We start from the raw sequence: 20,980 nt of genomic DNA on the forward strand, positions 1-20,980 counted from the left end.
TCGTTTTCCGACACTCATAGTGTTTTACATTTAGCTCCAAAAGTTTTAATTTCGTCTTATCTGACCAGAGCACTTTCTTCCACGTTCTAGATCTGTCCCTAGATGACTTTTTGCAAACTGCAAATGGGACTTATGGCTTGCTTTCAAACACTTTTTCTTCTTGCCACTCTTCCATAACATCTAACTATGTGGAGTATACAACTTATAGTTGTCCTATGGACAGATTCTCCCACCTGAGCTGTGGGTCTCTGCAGCTCCTTCAGAGTGACCGATGGGCCTCTTGGCTACTTCTCTAATTAGTGATCACCTAGCTTGGGAGGTAAGTTTAGGTTGACGGACATGTCTTGGTAGATTTGCAGGTGGGCCACACTCCTTGAAATTTTTAATGATGGATTAAACAGTGTTCAGTGAGATGTTCAGTGCTTGGTCTATTTTTGCAACCTAACCTTGCTTTTCTCTTCTCCACAATCTTAGACCTGCCTTTTGTGTTCCTTGGTTTTCATGATGCTGTTTTTGATCCCGACCCTAATGTTCTCAATTAAGTGACTTCTGGAGGCAATTGAGCACTCAGGTTTATATTTAAAAAAGGCCCTCACATGGCTCTGTACATAGAAAAATAAAAAAGTTATTATGATGAAGATGGTGATGCAAAAATAGCTTTTTGTTGTAATAAAATTATTTTTAATGTGCAAAGCATAAAAAAAACTATTTAAATCTTCTATCATTGTAATCATACCGATCTGAAAAATAAAGTGTATCACTTTTATTGCACAGTGACCGGCATAAGAAATGAATAACTCTTCCTGAATTGCTGTTTTTTGTTCATTTTTGCATTTAAAAAATCTGAATAAAAAGTAATTTAAAAATGCTATGTACTCAAAAATTGTAACAATGAAACTCCATAATCAAAAAAGAAAAAGAAACCGCTCACCATTCTACAGGTATGTACTGTAATGTATGTAATAAAACTCCATTGCGATAAAACTAGTCCTTCCGGCTCTGTCAGGCAAAAAAGTTATAGCTCTCATAATATGGTGCCGGAAAAATAATTTTCTATAAAAAAATCTTTTTTAGTGAGCAAACTTACCAAAACATAAAAAAAACTATTTCAATCTGATATCGTTATTACCATACTAATACAAAGAATAATTTTGTCTTATTGCATTTCATGAACTTTTGTTTCTCTGTTCATTCTGCCTCCCAAAAATCAGTATAAAGCTTTGTTCACATTTATCCTTTGCTTTATGTTGAGCACTTACATCAGTGTTTCCATCTAAATTCCCCAAAACTTGATTCATTGAAAATCCCTGATGAAACCATTCACTAGAATGAGGCTTATGGACACACTTTGGACTCCTTCTGGCCTCTGTTCTGGAAGTGTCCAACTTTTTAGCTGTCTTTTAGCTCACAAAAGTGAGCTCTCAGATACGGCAGCAAAACCTGATGACAGATTCCAGTCAATCAATTAGACCCTGGCGCTGCACTCTTTACAATAGTAGATGGCGCTACAGGCAGAAAAACAGTTTGTGTGATAACTGATCAAAATGAATTGCACTAACTACAAAAAGTTCAACTACCGTGCTTCCTATAAATAACCACTAGAGGGCGGCCATACAAGGTAATATACAAAACCAAATTACATCCACTTACCCTAGAAAGCTAACAGTGATTAATTAGTGCAGCCGTTTTAAGCATGACAATAATAAATGATACACATAAGAGAAAACAATCTTGAGAGATTGTACTCTATAGCTAAATAAATACAATAATAATTTTTGGTGTCTTTATAAAAGGACATAGGTGGATGTGCTTTTGTTGACGGCATCAAATGTCTGACTCAGATTAAAGTGCAGCAGTTAATGCATACATACATACATGCTGCAGTGAAAATAAAGACTACGTAGAAAAAAAGTCCAAGACATATATATATATATATATATATATATATATATATATATGTATATACAATGCGGGGTGCAGCAATGATGAACTGATACTGAATAGTTTGTGCTTACTTGTTCTGCATGGTGATGATCTCCCCACAATCCAGCAGAGGGCGTCCCGCTCGATGACATCACATGCTTGAAGAAAGTAGCTTAGAGCTAAGGAGTCCTGCTTGACTCCAAATCCAACGTGTTTGAAAGGATCCTCTGTCCTTTTTCATCAAAAGACAAAATAAGGGGTTAATCAATAAAGTACAAATTACTCGGAATATTTTCTCTCAAAAATATACTGTATCCCAATCTGTTCAGCTTCAGATCAATAAAAATAGATACAATAGAGAATAATCGTAATTTTTTTTTCTCTATAAATCAGTAGTACACATGAGATTAAGAAACTTTTTAGATGAATCTACTTCTTACCCCTCCTGGACTGATTGTTCTAAAAATCTTCAATGTACAGGTAAAGTCGTTCTTCAGTGAATACAGATTATCACATTGCTGAGATAATAGAGGACAGTTGCTGCTCATAAGATTCTATGGAGTGAGGAGGGGGAAGGAGAATCAGAATGTCTGTGTCTGCCTCTAGTTCCTCCTTCCCCTCTCCATAGATCATTATAAGCAGCAACTGTCATCTTTTACTTGAATGATATGAAAATCTGTATCTGCTGAGATTTCACAGAATTTATCTATGAACTTGAGAGCAAGTTTCTCTGATAAGATATAATACAAAATATATTATCTTCAGCTGTACTATTGATTTATGAAAAAATAAATAAACTAACAAACAACGCTTACTCTTTAAGTCTTTTGGACAAATGTGCAATAGTTCTGTATATTGTGTAAATGTTTTGTATACATCTACATGCCGTATGATATACATGTATATGACTGTGTGATGTAGATTGCATATCATTTTACATTAAGCCAAGTAACTGCGGTGTTATCAGTTTACATGAAGTTTTGGTTTCTGTGTCTAGTCAAGTCTTGGGGGACGGGTCAGAATGATTGTAACAGGAGCAGCACCTGCATCTCCAACGGTTCTAGGATTTTTACGTGCAGCCCTGGGCTGTCAGGTAAGGATAGTGATTTTTATTCTTGTCTTGCTGCAAAAAGGATTCTGTCAGCAGGTTTTTGCTATGTAGACTGAAGCCTGCATGCTGCAAGTGTTAACACAGGAAATTCAGGAATGCCGATCTTGTCACAGTCAGATCTGTTGTTTATTTTCTGTTTGTTGAAGCAGGACCCTTCTCATTGCTCAGACTACAAAATCACCTGCAGATCAGTCCAGCATGCTCCCTCCTCTGATTGACACCTCACTCTCACTGTACAATCTTTATTCAGAGCCTGATGTGGACGGGACAGATCTCTCGATTCTGATTGTGTCAGAATGGCTGTACCCAGTAATTAAGTGATACATCATTGAATTCAGGATCTATTTGCCTACATTATGCTGCTCTCAGATGAGGTAGCAAAAACCTGCTGACAGATTCTCTTTAACTAGTGCATATAGAACAATGGTATGGATGGCATCTAATGAAAACTTACATCTGGAGTATAAATGTTATAAGGCAATTGTATCTAGCTTGCTTAGCCCAAGTATCTAATGCTAATGAAGTTTTACTTGCTAAATTTCTTTTTCATCATAAAATAGCAATCATTATGATGTATTTTAATACTACAATTGTGTAACCTTAAACAGTAGTTGGAAACAGACAGAAGTTTTGGTATAGCTTCTAATGTAGTTTTTTAAGCCAAAGCTGGTAGTGAATAAGCTAATCAACTCCTCCAGACTTTTTGCTTAAAACATTGCATAAAATCTGTCAAAAAAACTGCTACTTTGTTGCTACTCTCCAAAAATGTATAACGCATCAGTTAATGTGCATGGACCAATGGGTTTATTACTAGTGATGAGTGATGCATTAAAATGCTCAAGTGCTCGGTACTTGAACCGAGCAGGCTGGACACTTGGATGGGCTCGACTTGAGGAAAAAGTATAATGGAAGTCAATTGAAAAGTATAGCATTTTTCCAGAAGACCCTAACAGGAGTGCTGAAGCGAGGGGTAGAAAAATTGCTGAAATGGATGGAAACAGTGCTCAAATGGAATGGGAACAGCATAGGCAAGATGCACGGACACCTCTGATTCCGAGGTCGCTGCTAGGAATGAAATAAATAATTTAAAGAAATGGCGTTGAGTCGACCCATTTTTGATAAACAGCGAAGGTAAAGCAGTCAGCTGGGGGCTAGTATTATCAGGCCGGGAAGGTCCATGGTTATTTGGCCCTTCCCAACCTAAAAATATCAACCCGCAGCAAAGTGGTGCATTAATTAGATGTGCCAAATCTGGCTCTGTGCCCTACTCTTCCCTATTTCGATTGGAAATATTTTATGGGGTTGATGTCAGCTATATAGTGTTCTATCATTACTAACTCAGTAATCCAAAAAACACACACACACTATTGTTGAGACTTTGCAAAGAAGGCATATGGCATTATTTATTCCAGCAAGGCTGAAATGTTTTCCCAGAAAGCAACATAGGCACATGCATATGAATGGCCTTTTATGGCAGAAAAGCAGAAGTGTTGCCCAATAGGGAGCAGGCTGAGTACATGACAGTTCCTTCTAGCATTGTAGGAGCTTGTGAAAAGTATATAATGGAGAATTTATAAGGAATATTCCTCATGTAATCATTGGGGGAAGGGAATGCTTCCATAACTGCTAGAAAATTGAGGGAAATGCAATGGAGGGGAAGTTTCTGTGACTACTGTGAATAAGGGAAATTTGGTGGTATATAGGGACATTGCATTAATTGATTTAGAGGGAATTACATGTGACAGGCCCAACAACCACTTTTTTATTGTTTATATTCTTAATAAATATAAGTATTTGGCAAGTTATCAATGTCAAATTATGTATATAACAGGTGTATGAAGGATATGGGCAGACAGAATGTACAGCTGGGTGCACATTTACCACGCCTGGGGACTGGACCTCAGGTAGGACTTGTTTGATTAATTTTTCATTTCAGAAAGTTTAGAGAATTCTATATAATGATTTACATGAATCATCAAGTACCCATTGTGTCATTAAAACAATTCTGACCCACCAAGGCATGGACTACACAAGATTTATTAGGCACATGCACACTTGCTGCTTCCATTGATGTTTTCCACTTCTATACAAGGCTTACCCTTTCAAGGCAATATACCAGGTGCCACTCCAAGGGCAGTAGCCAGGAGTGTGGCAGCTGAGCGGAGCAGGGAAAGAGCAGAACACGGAAACAGTCACAGACAAGATGTACAGGACAGGTACTGGCAAGGCAAACAAAGCTGGCAGGACTGGCAGGATAGAAACAGGACAGGTACTGCCAGGACAAACAGGTCAGAAACAGGAAGCACAGTTTGGATTCGGAACAGGCAGGACAGGTCATCAGGCTCAGGTCACCAGCCATGGGACATCGGGCATAGGACATCGAACACAGGTGCAGCCGGACGGCTGAGGCAGACAGGACAACAGATGCAGGTGGGTACTGGTGGCATGCAGGACAGGAGCAGGAGGCTGGGAGACCAAAGCAGACAAGTAGGATCAACACACAGCTAAGATGAAATCTTAATGCATTGCTCTGGCCTCTCCCATCAGGGGAGGGAGCCTTAAATACTTGGTGCGATAGGCTGTGGAAACCTTTGCAAGGTGTGCATGCTTTCTCTTAAAGGGAAAGGAAGCACGTGCCTCCTAACCTTGAGACCAAGAAATTCCATGCAGCATCGCAGGTCCTGTAGCCTAGGTGGAAACTGGAGACCAACACACACATGATCAAGAGCAAGGGTGGGGGGGTGAGCCGGGCACTGCACCACATATGGGCGGCAACAAAGCGATACAGAGGACCACGCAACACATGGGTGGCCATGGGGGGTGAGCTGAGGACTACGCAACACGAGGATGGCTGTACGGAACCGCAGAGGACCACGCGATACATGGCAGTCATGCACTTAAGCAGAGGACCGTGCAGCACGAGGATGGCCATGCATGATAGAGGAGAGTGCACGGACAATGGCACTAGGACGCCACGGTGTGGCGGCGCACAAGGGAAGCTGCGCTACAATTAGGTTGTGCATGGAATATTGCTTCAGTCTATAGGAAATACTTAGTTGAACTGGAGTATCTGTAGTGTTGGACAACCAAATTAAAGAAGGTAACAGGTACATAAAACCTATAAGCTAAAACCTAAAAATTCACTATAATTAGCACATGTTCAGTAAACGTACCCATGGCTTTCCTTAAGTTGCACACTGGGCTGTTCACATATTCTTGCTTCCAGTCCTCTTCTTTCCAAAATGTCCACTGTTGATTCACACAGCACTATGGGGAGTGCTGCTGAAAAAAAATTCTCCCATCCCTCTGCCCATAAATAGGGCCACACTAATCATGTTACCAAGAGAAGTGAAGGGGCTTGGGTCATGTGTCTGGGGGAAATATTCAACTAACGGTCTATACTTTACTATGTACCATAGCATCAGTTGTATTTGGTAACCGATAAACCACTTTCCCCCCACCCCACCAGTAATCTCACATTTTTCACTTTTAAACCCTAGGATGTTACACAGTAATGCATTGGCATTTGGCACATATGAATGAGCAGAGTAATTTACTAATCCTAGTTTACATTTAGAATGAATTTTTGAAAATGCACCAAATCTGTCCCAGGGGCTCCCACTGGATGATATAAGCGGCACTTCTTTAGCCACTTTTATATAAATTTACATCACCTTTGTTGCTTTGTGTAACTTTGCTTCTAAAATGTGGTGCAATGTGGTACATGGTGTGACATTTTAAAGGCCGCTTTACATGCAGCGACATCGCTAAAGCGATGTTGTTGGGGTCACGGAATTCGTGACGCACATCCAACCGCGTTAGCGATGTCGTTGCGTGTGACACCTACGTGCGATCAAAAAAGGTCGCAAAATCATTCATCGTTGACATGCTCCCCTATTCCCAAATATCATTGCAGCTGCAGGTACGATGTTGTTCATCGTTCCTGCGGCAGCACACATCGCTATGTGTGACACCGCAGGAACGAGGAACCTCACCTTACCTGCGGCCGCCGGCAATAAGGAAGGAAGGTGGTGGGTGGGATGTTTCGACCGCTCATTTCCGCCCCTCCGCTTCGATTAGGTGGCCGCTTAGTGACGTCTCTGTGACGTCGAACGAACCGCCCCCTTGGAAAGGAGGCGGTTTGCCGGTCACAGCGACGTCGCTAGGCAGGTAAGTAGTGTGACGGGTCTGCGCGATTTTGTGCGGACGATGAGGGCGGTGTTACGGGGGGCTGTCTGATAATAAACCTAAAGGAATGTCAGAAAGTCAGGGTCCACCGTGCAAAGACTCTGCTGCAGACTATGGCAGAGGATAAGGGGTATATAAGTGTACCACTGTAAAAAATAATAGCACAAGTGCAGAGTGCAATACCTCTGTTAAACTCACAGAGGAATATAATTTGAAAATAAAGCAATTCCTCCCTTACTTGGAGGGCGTGTGAAATGGTCTCTGTTAAATATCACAGAGACAAAAGCAGTGAGTGTGAAATGGCACCTACCTAGGTCCGTTCCTCTAGTGGTGCCCGGAGACGGACAGCAGCGTAAGCCGCACAAAGCTCCTACCTGCGTTCGCTCTACTAGTGTGCGAGGACACGAACCACTAGATATGGCACCTGCCTAGGTCCGCTCTTCTAGTGGTGCAAAAGAGACGGACAGCAGCGTAAGCCGCACAAAGCTCCTACCTGCGTTCGCTCCACTAGTGTGCGAGGACACGAACCACTAGATATGGCACCTGCCTAGGTCCGCTCTTCTAGTGGTGCAATAGAGACGGACAGCAGCATAAGCCGCACAAAGCTCCTACCTCTGTTCGCTCCCCTAGTGTGCGAGGATACGAACAACTGCCAGACGCAGTATAAGGAACGTTACCCTAGCGGCAACGTCCACCTACGAGTAGAATCACAAGGCCCAGCCAGACCATGTGCCTCAGGCACCTGCCTATGTCCGCTCCACTAAGAGGTAAGGATACGGACTGCAGCCGAAGCTGTAAGGTATAAGAACGCTACCCTGCCGGTAGCGCTCACCTAACATAGACAGAGAGATGCCTAGAGGGACGTGCACAGGGCGTCTACCCTCATGCATGAACCAAGAGGACTGAGCACCGGGCAGCGTGCGTCAGGGTCTTATATAGACTCTGTGCCTCATCCAAGATGGAGGACACCAGAGCCAATCCGCTGCCAGAATGACAGCAATGGCGTCACGCTGGCCTATCACCAAGCAAAGCGTCACAAGTACATGACCAGCGACCAATCGGCATAGAAGGTGTCAGAGACATGTGACCACGTGTCACAAGCACATGACCAGTGGCCAATCAGCTTAGAAGGTGTCAGAGACATGTGACCTCGTGTCAGTGATGATGTCACCCGCACATGTGCAATGGCTCCAAGATAGGACTTAGTCTCCAGCGCTTGCACATGTGCAGTAGCAAGAAATCCGGACATAGTCTCCAGAGCCACAGCAACCGTAACAGGCGGGTACGCACGCTAGCGATCTCACTAGCGAGATCGCAGCATGTAAAGCGGCCTTAAGTCACTTCATTCAAGTAGATGTGCTCTATTTTTCTGCATTGCTGCACATTGTACTTATATTTTATAGGAATTGATTCAGTAATCAATGATGATTAAGAAACATTTGCTGTAAGCTGTAATATTTTTTAGATAAAAATTCTCCACCATATATGTAGCAATATTGTTAAAAGTGATCTTTTCCAGGTGTCCCATTATAATGTATAAATACATGTACGTGCCTGGAACATTTGTAGGTGTGGATGACTAAGCCAAGTTTAAAGAGAACCTCTCACTAATTTAAGCATGTTAAACTCAGCACATCATGGAAATGTGGCTAAAGAAATTAATAACATGTGGTCTTTATTTTTTATCTCTCATCTCTGTTGTGAAGATACTAGCTTTTAAAGTTTAGATTCTAAATTCTGTTTAGGCCAATGGGTCATTAGTAGAGATTTGTTTCTGATTGTAATTACTCTGTCTCTGCATGATGTTGAAAAAAAATGAACACGCCAAAATTGAAGTTTAGAATATCTTTTCTCCTGTGAGACATGTAATGACAGACAGCCTTGTTCTCCTCTGTGATATCTCTGTTGGCGTCCGCTGTGGGAAGTAGAGCTGACAGTACTGTGAGAGGAGAGCAGAGCTATGTGCTATTACAGACACCTCTTGCAGCTTTCGTCTCAGGTCACTGTCAGCCCTGCTGTATTCCCCCACCTCCCACACTGAGATGAAGGCTAGAAGAAGTTTTGAGAATCACTGTTATATCTTCTGAAGATCTATCAGTTCTCTGAATGCTAAGCTTTTAATCACCCCACCAATACCACTGATTACCAGCTTTCCAGCTCTGCACAGTGAGCACAGAAAGCTGTCAATCAGTGAAGTGTTATACAAAGCACACAAATATGGGCAAATACATGGCAGCAGGTTTACTAGTTCTATAGTGATAATCTCCTGCTGATAAACAGTGATTTTTATCAAAACTTCAACCATCAGCTGAGTAAGTGGCACATCATTGGAATCAGAGTCTCTAAATTATGCTGTTCTCAGATTAGGAGAAACAAATCTGTTGACAGACTCCCTTTAAATTCCTACTCACACTGCTCTAGAGCCTTCCATTGGAGGTATAGGTCGGGAGGATAGCCTAATCAAATCGCAGGTAGGTGCCACTCATGTGTTAACTTTACATATCGCTTTCAGATTTTATCTGGTACTGGCAGTCCCTGGGTTTCAAACTAGATATGTTTTGTAACTTTGTTCATAACTCAGATATATAAGTAAGATGGAACAGGGCTGGGAAAAAAATAATACTCACCTCACCATTGACTGCTCCAGCTGCCCTGCTGCTCACCTTCCGTGCTCTCCATGGGGGCGCCACATCTCCTGGTCTCTTCACTATAGGCAGGATTTATAGTCATGTCCTCGGATGTTTCTGCGCATCATAAGTTTGCAACGGCAACGTAACCTCCGGGGTCAGGACGTGGCCGGACGTCTTGGAGATATGGCACATGACAGTGGAAAGGACAAGATGACGAGCAGCAGGGCAGCCAGAGAGGCGAGTATTACATATTTATACATGTGATCATATAGCAAAAATTAAGAGACCACTGCAAAATTGTCAGTTTTTTGATTTTTTTTTATAGGTATATTTTTGAATAAAATATAAATTGTTCTTTTATTCTTTAAACTACTGACAACATGTCTCCAAATTTCCAAGCAATGCAATTTGTATTTATTTTCTGAAAATGAGACATGGTCAAAATAACAAAACAATGCATTGCTTTCAGACACCTCAAATAATGCAAAGAAAACAAGTTCATAACCATTTAGAAACAACAATACTAATAATGTTTTAACTCAGGAAGAGTTCAGAAATCAGTATTTTGTGGAATAACCATGATTTTGAAGCACAGCTTTCATGTGTCTTGGCATGCCTTTCACCAGTCTTTCACACTGCTTTTGGACGACATAATGACACACCTGGTGCAAAAATTTAAGCAATTCTTTGTTTGATGGCTTGTGACTATCGATCTTCCTCTTGATTACATTTCAAAGGTTTTCAATGGGGTTCATGTCTGGAGATTGGACTGGCCATGATAGGGTTTTGATGTGGTGGTCCTTCATCCAAACATCGATTGACCTAGCTGTGTGGCATGGTGCATTGTCCTGCTGGAAAAAAACAGTCCTCAGAGTTGGGGAACATTGCCTGAGCAGCAGGAATCAACTGATTTTCCAGGATAACCTTGTATGCGGCTTGATTCATACGTCCTTCTCAAACTTTAATCTGCCCAATTCCAGCCTTGCTGAAGCATCCCCAGATCATCACCAATCCTCCACCAAATTTCACAGTAGATGTAAGACACTGTGGCTTGTACGCCTCTTCAGCTCTCCATCTAACTATTAGACAACCAGGTGTTGGGCAAATCTGAAAATTAGACTCATCAGAAAAAATTACTTTACTCCAGTCTTCTATGGTCCAATCCTTATGGTTTTTGGCAAACTTCAGCCTGGCTCTCCTTTGCTTCTCATTTATGAAAGGCTTTTTTATAGCGTTACCTGACTTGAGCGCTGCCTCTAAGAGCCTGTTAGAAACTGTTCTTGTAGTGCACTTCACCCCAGCCTCCATTTGCCATTCCTTTTGTAGGTCACGTCATGGACAGCCCAATCTCCAGACATAAACCCCATTGAAAACCTTTGGAATGTAATCAAGAGGAAAATGGATAGTCACAAGCCATCAAACAAAGAGGAACTGCTTAAATGTTTGCACCAAGAGTGGCATAAGGTCACTCAAAAGCAGTGTGAAATACTGGTGGAAAGCATGCCAAGACACATGAAAGCTGTGATTAAAAATCATGGTTATTCCACAAAATATTGATTTATGAACTCTTCCTGAGGTAAAACATTATTAGTATTGTTGTTTCTAAATGGTTATGAACTTGTTTTCTTTGCATTATGTGAGGTCTGAAAGCAATGCATTTTTTTTGTTATTTTGACCATTTCTCATTTTCAGAAAATGAATACAAATTTTATTGCTTGGAAATTCGGAGATGTCAGTAGTTTATAGAATAAAAAAACAATTTACATTTTACTCAAAAATATAAATACCTATAAAGAGAAAAATCAGAAAAACTGACAATTTTGCAGTGCAGTGGTCTTTTAATTTTTGCCAGAACTATAACCAGTCATGTTCTTTCTGTGTTCGGAGTTTTTAATGATTACGCAGCCTGATGCACATAGAGCTCTGATCTGTCCTAGTCTGTAATGAATAGACCAAAGATGCAGCTCATGGCGGTGGACATAGGAGTACTGCAATCAGGGCCGGCTCCAGGTTTTTGTGGGCCCCAGGCAGAAGAGTCCCAGTGGGCCCCATCCACATGCAGACACACATATGTACACGTACATATACATATTTAAAGACAAACTCACAAAAATACATACATAGATACACATCACACATGCATACAGACACACACAGCTCTGCTGCATACACACAGACACACACACAGCTCTGCTGCATACATACAGACACACACAAACACACACAGCTCTGCTGCATACATACAGACACACACACAGCTCTGCTGCATACATAGACAGACACACACAGCTCTGCTGCATACATACAGACACACAGCTCTGCTGCATACACACAGACACACACAGCTCTGCTGCATACACACAGACACACACAGCTCTGCTGCATACACACAGACACACAACTTTGCTGCATACACAGACACACAGCTTTGCTGCATACACAGACACACACACACACAGCTCTGCTGCATACACACACACACACACACACACACAGCTCTGCTGCATACACACACACACACAGCTCTGCTGCATACAGACACACACACAGCTCTGCTGCATACACACACAGCTCTGCTGCATATACACACACAGCTCTGATGCATACAGATAGACAGATACACACAGCTCTGCTACATACATACAGACAGACACACACACATGACTCTGCTACAGACACACACGCGGCTCTGCTACAGATACACACACGCGGCTCTGCGGGGCCCACACACGCGGCTCTGCGGGGCCCACACACGCGGCTCTGCGGGGCCAGGGCATACATCTCGGGGGGGAGAAGCCCATACAGCTTATAGGGGCCCATAAATCGGGGGGCGGGGAGGGCACATACAGCTCGGGTCACGGAGGAGAGGGGGCTCACAGTCACACAGCGCCAGAGAGAAGCGCTGTGCTGGGGGTCGCAGGCTGGCAAAGCGCCTCCTGGCTCCTTCATCTGTGGGACTGAGCAGGACGCTGGGCGGTAGCTCCGCCCACAGATGAAGTTCAAACCAGGAGGTCTGCGCGCCTTAAACAGATGGTGCTGCAGATTACTGCCATGTATTGCGATCCCCGGAACTCGGCCCGGGGGCAGCAGAACTGACAGCGAGTGGGCCCCGGGCAAGGGGCAGCAGAACTGATGAGGCCGAGTGGGCACCCCCGGCTCTCCGGGGCCCCGGCATTTGTCCGGGTGTGCCGCGTGTTGACACCGGCCCTGACTGCAATGGTGGCTGGAAAGGTCAGGTGAGTATATAAGTTATTTTTTTTTTTTTTACTATCTGACGTTTCTAAACTAGGTGTGGCATGTAAGTCGGATACTCGTAAGTCGGGCACTCACTGTACTCTCCTGTAGAAGTTTCTTCGGTACAGAAGACCAATAAGTGCTTTTCATTCCTTTGTTTTGTCTTTTGGTTACAATAGTTATCAAATATTACCATTACTGCATATCAGAGATTACTGATGTATATTGCAAGGTATTTTGCAAAACTGTATTACCTAGCTTACTACAATATTTGCGTGGCATTTGCAGGACATGTTGGTGCTCCACTACCGTGTAATTATATTAAACTAGTCGATGTGGAGGACATGAATTACTTTGCTTCAAAAGGAGAAGGGGAGGTATGTACTACGTCTGCATTTACACTGAATTCCTAATTGCCACTGATTTAAGAAGAACCCTTCTAAATGAAAATGACTAATTATGCTATTTTATTATCGAAAATTAATTGGAAATGTTGTTTGTGGTTTTATATAAATTCTTGCATTAAAAATGATCCATTCTTGAAGGATATCTACCTGTATAGTAAAGAGGAACCAATCTTATTAAATATTATGGGTTCTGGCCAAAAGATTATGGCTGCACCAGGGATACCACTATCAGCAGATTTTCAGTTGTGCATCTTTAAAGGGTACTGTTCCACTTGCGCACAGCTTCCGATGCAAGAGCATCGGAAGCGATATGCTAATGACCCTCTGCTGTGGGTGTCAGCCGAGGGTCATGCGACTGTGATGTGATCTTGTGATCGCATCACAGTTGCGGAGAAGAGGGAGGGAGCACTTTCTCCTCATCTCCTCCGCTGCCTGTCTCTATGTATATCTCACTGCACTCGGATTACATGCAAGTGCAGTGCGATGTTTCACACACTCCCATAGACTTGTATGGGTGCGTGTGAGCCGAGAATCGCTGCCAAATGCAGCATGCTACGATTCATTTCTCATGCCGCTATGGCATGAAAAATCAATCGCAGATGGACGCTGCCCCATAGATTTGCACTAGACTGAGAGCAATCTGATGTTTTATCGGATTGCACTAGTCCATGAAAATCGCAAGTGGAACTGTACCCAAAGGAATATCCTCAATAACGGATAGCACAGCACTAGAATATAACAAAACCTTATAACCACTGGGGTACCAAACTCTGACACATTCACCATTCTTGAGAATTTAAAGTGCCACCCTGCTGCTTCAGGACTTCGCCCCCTTCAAATTTCTTCTTCTTTCACAAATGCATTCTCCATCGCCTGCTGCAACATGGCTTAGTCCAACTAAATGGGGCAGTTGTATGCACAGCCAGGTGGCTGGGAGCAACCCTGTGATTTTAGGGGCAAAAGTAGCGCCCCACAGGGCAGGTGTTTTAACCTACTCGTCGCCGGGTCGGGGGTGCAAATTGTCTGGGTGGCCTGACCCGGTTTAGTTGCCCCGAGGCGTACAGGAAGGAAAGGATGGTGGTGTACGGGAAGCAGGAATGGTGGATGGGGGTGGTAGTGACAGTTAAGAAAGTCTATTAGATGATCGTGATGCCACCTCCAGCACGCGGCAAGGTATGTGGCCGCCGCTGCAGAGTCTCTCACCGGGGCAGATGTTGGGTGCAGCCGGGATGGTGTCGCTCCCCACAGGCGGAGCAGGATTACCCCGGGGAGGATGAAGGAGGACGGGGGTGGTGGTAGTCCCCACTGGCGCAGCAGCACTGGGCGACGACGCCGATTAAATGAGAGGCAGGGGCTGCGGTTCCAAGTCTTTTTACTCACACGGTGCCCGTGAAACTCTGTTAGTGAAGTGTCCTTCAGTTGCCTTCAGTCCTTGCCTGCTCCAAGCCGCGGGCCTATGAAGTGAGAGAAACACTAACTCCAGTTGTCAGCGCTAGGTGTTATCCCAAGATGTGCCCAGGAAGGTTCTCCCTAAAGTGTGTTGGTTGCCCCTACTTCTACATTCGTGATGGCTAACTATCCTGTCTGCCCTAGTCCAACCCCCTGTGAGTAAGCATCTTACTGTTGTATATCTGTGTTTCGTGAAGGCATTGGCAGGTTAACCCCCTCCTTACCCGGGATAGATATTACCCCTGAAAAGTGGTGTAATACCCTGTTGCGACTGAAGCCCAGGGGCGCCACACAAACATATCACTGGTGCAACCTGTGCACAGGGGTTCAAGAGGTGGGGGGGCATTTCCACCTCCCAAACAGTGAGTATTTTTCTATTATGATGAGCTATTGGACTACAAAGGGCCCATATTTTGCTCTAGCCCATGGTCCTGTTCTGTCTGTGTAGCACCCAGGAGGCAGAGGGATTGAGGCATGGGTCTCATCCCTGTTTTACTCGACAACGGACTGGTGTGGTGGTCTGGGATGTCGCGGTGTCCTGCCCGGCTTTGTGCCCCGAGGTGTACACCAATAAGAAGGGAGGATGATGGCGGTTGTAATAGGATGATTGTCGTGATGCCATTTGTGGTACGCGAGAAGAGATTATCCGCCACTGCTGTCGCTGTCCTCTGGGGCGGATGGTAATAGCAGCCGAAGATGGTATCGCTCCCCACAGGTGGAGTGGGCCCTAGGAAGGATGATGAGGGGAGTAGAGATGGCGATGGCCTTTGGCACCAAGGCGTGGGGCGGCAGCATTGGTAATAAGAGTCTGAATCAGATGCTGCAGTTCCAGGTGTCTTTACTCACTCGTTGTGCCGCTCGCCCGGGTAGTACCGGTCACCCGCTGTGATGTGCTCCGTTGACATCGGATAAGTTAGAAGCAGTCACTGGTGTTTGAATAAAGAAAGACCTTTGTCAGAGTTGCCCTTCCAGCCACTTCAGCTCCAAGCTGCAGGCCCCGTGAAGAGAAGAGAAGAAAGTGATGATAGTGTCATGTCCCAAAGCTGGTGTTCGGATAGACTGACTGAAGATTGTGTGAGTTTGCTCCTACTTCTACCCCAAGTGCAACCCGCCCCCCAGGTGGCTAGCTTCAGTGACTGGGGAAGTCCCATGCATCGTGATGGCCCCTATCTACCCTGAGCCATCCCCCCCCGTGAGAAGGCTCCTAAGCTGTGTGAATGTGGAACAACGGTGATTAACTCCCTCCTTATTCGAGGTGAATATCGAACCTTAAATACGTTGCAATACTCTGTGGCGACTGGAACCCCAGGGGCGCCACATTCCCCCACAGCAAATGGCAGCACTCCTGGGCTGCAACTAAACAAAATTAGTACACCACAATTTTTCAATATGCAATATAACAAATAACATTCTTACCTTTATGGGAGGCAGCATCAGTAAGCCGTTTCAAACATTTTCAACAATTACCGGTCAGCAGTATCATTATTAAATATCAACATTTGCACATGAAAATCAAAACAGTTATTCTTTCTTGACTGCTGGTCAAAAGGCAAAAACTAGTAAATCCAGAGTGTCACCAGAGTGGTTGGAAACTCAGCTGACTGCAGACCTCACACTGACAACAAATCTAGAAGTAGCCATGGGAGGAGCTTGCGATGACCTAGTCACCTCGACACAGCCGGAGAACTAATTCTTCCTAAAGAGAGAAAAATACGAAAAGCTAATCTGCCTCGGAGCAGTTCCCCAAAGATATAGATAGCCCCCAAACATATAAAACCGGGGAGACAAGATGAAACAAAGTACACAGGTAGAAAACAGATTCAGCAAAGATGAAGCCCAAACTATTTATATAGGAAAGAACAGAAAAGAGCACTGTCTGCAGCCGCGCAATACCCTAAAGAAAAAACATCACACCTGATAGGAAAAAAGCTGAGACCACATGGCCTCTCCCCAACTATATCAGTACTCTGGTGTTACTGGGATCCAAGCAAAACACTAATATAGAGGAAGGACTAAAATTAATACCAAGCATGACAAAACACAAATACATTGCAGAATATGGAACAAGGTAAACAGACATTCCCAGCAGGGAATGATCCAACTAAACCCAGAACTCCACAAGAAAAAATTTGGGAACAAGCCTTAGTACCTCCAAATTAAACAACAGAAAAATGGAAACAAAACCAGCAGAGGTACAAGACCAAACTTATCTGTTAGGAGTTCAGGTAGAAACAGAAGATAGGGCAGGCTGCAGAATGTCCACAGCACCACAGGAAGCAACATTGATCACCGGCCCAGACCAAGAGAAACTACTCAGTTATATAGGCCCAGTCTCAACAACCTGATTTCCAATCATCATCAGCTGTCTGGCTTCTATTAAGCAGACCAACGCCACTACCAGCACTGGCCACAAGAGGGAGTCCCAAACCAAAACTCTGTCCAAATGTGTTCACAACAGTACCCCCCCTTGAGGAGGGGTCACCGAACCCTCACCACAGCCCCCGGGTTTGTCAACATGTGCTCGATGAAAAGCACGGACCAAACGATCAGCATGTTTGTCAGACGCAAACACCCAAGAATTATCCCCCTGACCATAACCTTTCCACTTGAGCAGGTACTGGAGCTTCCGTCTAGTACAACGGGAATCCAAAATCTTTTCCACAACATATTCCAGATTCCCTTCAACCATCACAGGATCAGGAGGCTCAGCCATGGGCACTACCGGTTCAACATACTTTTTCAACAAAAACTTATGAAAGACATTGTGAATCTTGAAAGTCTCTGGAAGAGCCAAACGGAAAGAAACAGGATTAATCATCTCGAAAATCTTATGAGGCCCAATAAACCTTGGCTTAAATTTCGGAGAAGAAACTTTCATAGGAACATGTCTGGCGAACAAGCTGACCAAGTCCACCACTTTAAACTGGGGACCCACGGTTGGCAAACCGTTGGGCATTTTCCTGGGAGTGGGACAATTTATCCACCACTTGATCCCAAATTTGCTGCATTTTCTCTACCGCCGAATCAATGCCCGGACAGGCTGAAGCCTCCATCTGCCCCGAAGAAAACCGAGGATGAAACCCCTAAATTGCAAAAAAAAGGAGACATCAAAGTGGCTGAACTTGCCCTATTATTAAGAGCAAACTTGGCCAAAGACAAAAAAGAAGACCAGTCATCATGATCAGCTGACACAAAACATCTCAAATAAGTTTCCAAAGTCCAGTTTGCCCTTTCAGTCTGTCCATTGGTCTGAGGATGAAATGCAGAGGAGAAAGATAACGCAATTCCCAGCCTTAAACAAAAAGCTCTCCAAAATCTAGACACAAACTGGACTCCTCTGTCGGACACAATGTTTACTGGAATACCATGCAAACGAACCACCTGACGGAGAAACAAGGGCACCAACTCCGAAGATGATGGCAACTTAGGAAGTGGCACCAAATGGACCATTTTGGAAAATCTATCACAGATTACCCAAACAACCGTCATTCCCTGAGAAACAGGGAGATTGGAAACAAAATCCATTGAGATGTGAGTCCATGGTCTCTTGGGCAACGGCAATAACAATCCAGTAGAATGAGAACACCAAGGTTTGAATCTAGAACAAATCCCACAGGATTGCACAAAACTCTTCGCATAACAAGATAAAAAAGGCCACCAAAAGGACCTACTCATCAAATCCCTGGTGGCAAAAATCCCAGGATGACCAGCCAACGCAGAACAATGAATTTCAGATATCACTTTACTCATCTACTAATCAGGAATGTACAATTTCCCCACTGGACATCTTTCAGGTTTGTCCTCCTGAAATTTCTCAAGAGCTAGTCTCAAATCGGGTGAAATAGCGAAGAGAACCACTCCCTCATGCAGGATGGTAACAGGCTCAGTCACATCAAGAGAATCAGCAAAGAAACTCCTAGAGAGGGCATCCGCCTTAATATTCTTAGTGCCCGGAATATAAGAGACCACAAAATTAAAGTGTGTGAAAAACAAGGCCAATCTAGCCTGCCTGAGATTCAACTTCCTGGCTGATTTGAGATAAATCAAATTCTGATGATCGGTGAGTACAACAATTTGATGTATTGCCCCCTCCAGCCAATGTCTCCATTCTTCAAAGGCCCACTTCATAGCCAATGATTCCCTATTCCCTACATCATAATCTTCATTCTGGTGGTGAAAATTTTCGGGAAAAGAAGGCACAAGGTTTCAGTTTAGAAGTCACTGGGTCTTTTTGAGACAAGACAGTCCCTGCTCCAATCTCTGACGCATCAATCTCCACCTGAAATGGAAGAGACACATCAGGCTGCCGCAAGACTGGAGCAGAAGTAAACCTCCTTTTAAGGCCTCTTTTACACGTCCGTGAAAATCACGCACGTGTTTCACGGACGTGTCAAAGGTGCATATTACCCTCGGTGTGCTGTGTGTATGGCCTAAGTGTGTTCTCCGTGTGTTATCCGTGATAACACAAGGAGAACGGGAACTTTCTACTCACCTGTCCCTGGTGTCGCTGTCCATGGTGCTGAACTTCAGTCTCCGGTCCTGCCGACTCCCCGCTACTGCTGCTTACGGCCGCAGTGAAGTGAATATGCAATTAGCATAATAAGCAGCGGTCGGCAGCAAGTGACAGCAGTGGCAGAGACAGGAGGGCAGGAGAAGGGGAGTAATGTTTTGGGTTTTTTCTCGCAGACATGTCTTTTCTCCGGTGTGTGTCACACGAAACACATCCGTGTGGTCCGTGTGTTTTACGTGTGACCCGATTGCATTCTGTGTGACACCCATGATGCCAGAGATAAAACGGACATGTCGGCGTGAGAAACACACGGACACACGTAAATACAGAACGGACACATGGTCCGTTTGAAAATACTTATGTGTGTCCAAAACCAAAGGAATACATAGGTCTACGTGTGTACGTGTCTCCGGTACGTGAGAAAATTGCCAAACATGTACCGGAGGCACGTACGTGTGAAAGAGGCCTAAGCTCCTGAAAAGCCAAGGCTGCCTCTGGAGACCAATTGACAACATCAGCTCCCTTTTTGGTCAAATCAGTCAAAGGCTTAACAATACTGGAAAAATTGCCAATGAATTTACGAAAGAAATTAATTAACCCAAAAACCTCTGAAGGGCTTTTAGAGAAGTAGGCTAAACCCAATCATGAATTGCCTGGATTTTGACCGGATCCATTTCAATAGAAGATGGGGACAAAATGAACCCCCAAAAAAGAGATCTTTTGTACGTCAAAAAGACATTTCGATCTCTTAATATACAGCGCATTGTCCATGAGAACCTGAAACACTGTCCGAACCTGTTCATTATTAGAATCCCAGTCGTCAGAAAAAATCAAAATGTCGTCCAAATAGGCAATCAAAAACCTGTCAACAAAGTCCCGGAAAATATCATTCATGAAAGACTGGAAGATGGAAGGGGCATTAGTGAGCCCAAAGGGCATCACCAGGTACTTAAAATGCCCCTCAGGGGTATTAAAAGCCATCTTCCATTCATCACCCTGCTTAATGCAAATGAGATTATACGCCCCAAAAGATCGAGCCTAGTAAACCAACTGGCACCCTTCACTCTAGAAAACAGGTCGGAAATCAGAGGCAATGGATACTGATATTTAACCATAATTTTATTAAGCAGACGATATTCAATACAGGGTCGCAAAGAGCCATCCTTCTTGGCCACAAAATAAAAAACGGCACCCAGAGGTGAAGATGATGGTCTGATGTGACCCTTCTCCAATGACTCCTTAATATAAGTCCACATAGCAACATGTTCAGGTACACATAAATTGAAGAGCCGTCCCTTGGGAAATTTATATCCAGGCACTAATTCAATAGCGCAATCATAGTCCCTATGCGGAGGCAAGAACGCAGCCTCAATCTCATTATACACATTCATAAAATCTCACAAGTAGTCAGGGACCTCTTGTGTCTGAGATGAAATAGACAAAACAGGAGTATCACTATGCACACATTGACAGCCCCAACTAGTCACAGACAAAGATGTCCAATCCAGAACTGGATTTTGGGTTTGTA

General features: G+C 43.9%; 1 protein-coding gene across 3 annotated transcripts in view; it reads left to right on the forward strand.

The window, feature by feature from the left end:
• The window catches only part of ACSL6 (acyl-CoA synthetase long chain family member 6), a 439,484-nt gene that overhangs the window by 374,425 nt on the left and 44,079 nt on the right, over nucleotides 1-20,980 (forward strand). For all 3 annotated transcript variants that reach the window (XM_075344540.1, XM_075344541.1, XM_075344539.1), the window contains 3 exons: nucleotides 2,921-3,016; nucleotides 4,866-4,938; nucleotides 13,375-13,463. In XM_075344540.1, the coding sequence (XP_075200655.1) occupies nucleotides 2,921-3,016; nucleotides 4,866-4,938; nucleotides 13,375-13,463 (258 nt within the window). The remainder of the gene's footprint in view (nucleotides 1-2,920; nucleotides 3,017-4,865; nucleotides 4,939-13,374; nucleotides 13,464-20,980) is intronic.

This window comes from Anomaloglossus baeobatrachus, chromosome 4, assembly GCF_048569485.1.
Source record: "Anomaloglossus baeobatrachus isolate aAnoBae1 chromosome 4, aAnoBae1.hap1, whole genome shotgun sequence".
Lineage (NCBI taxonomy): Eukaryota > Metazoa > Chordata > Amphibia > Anura > Aromobatidae > Anomaloglossus > Anomaloglossus baeobatrachus.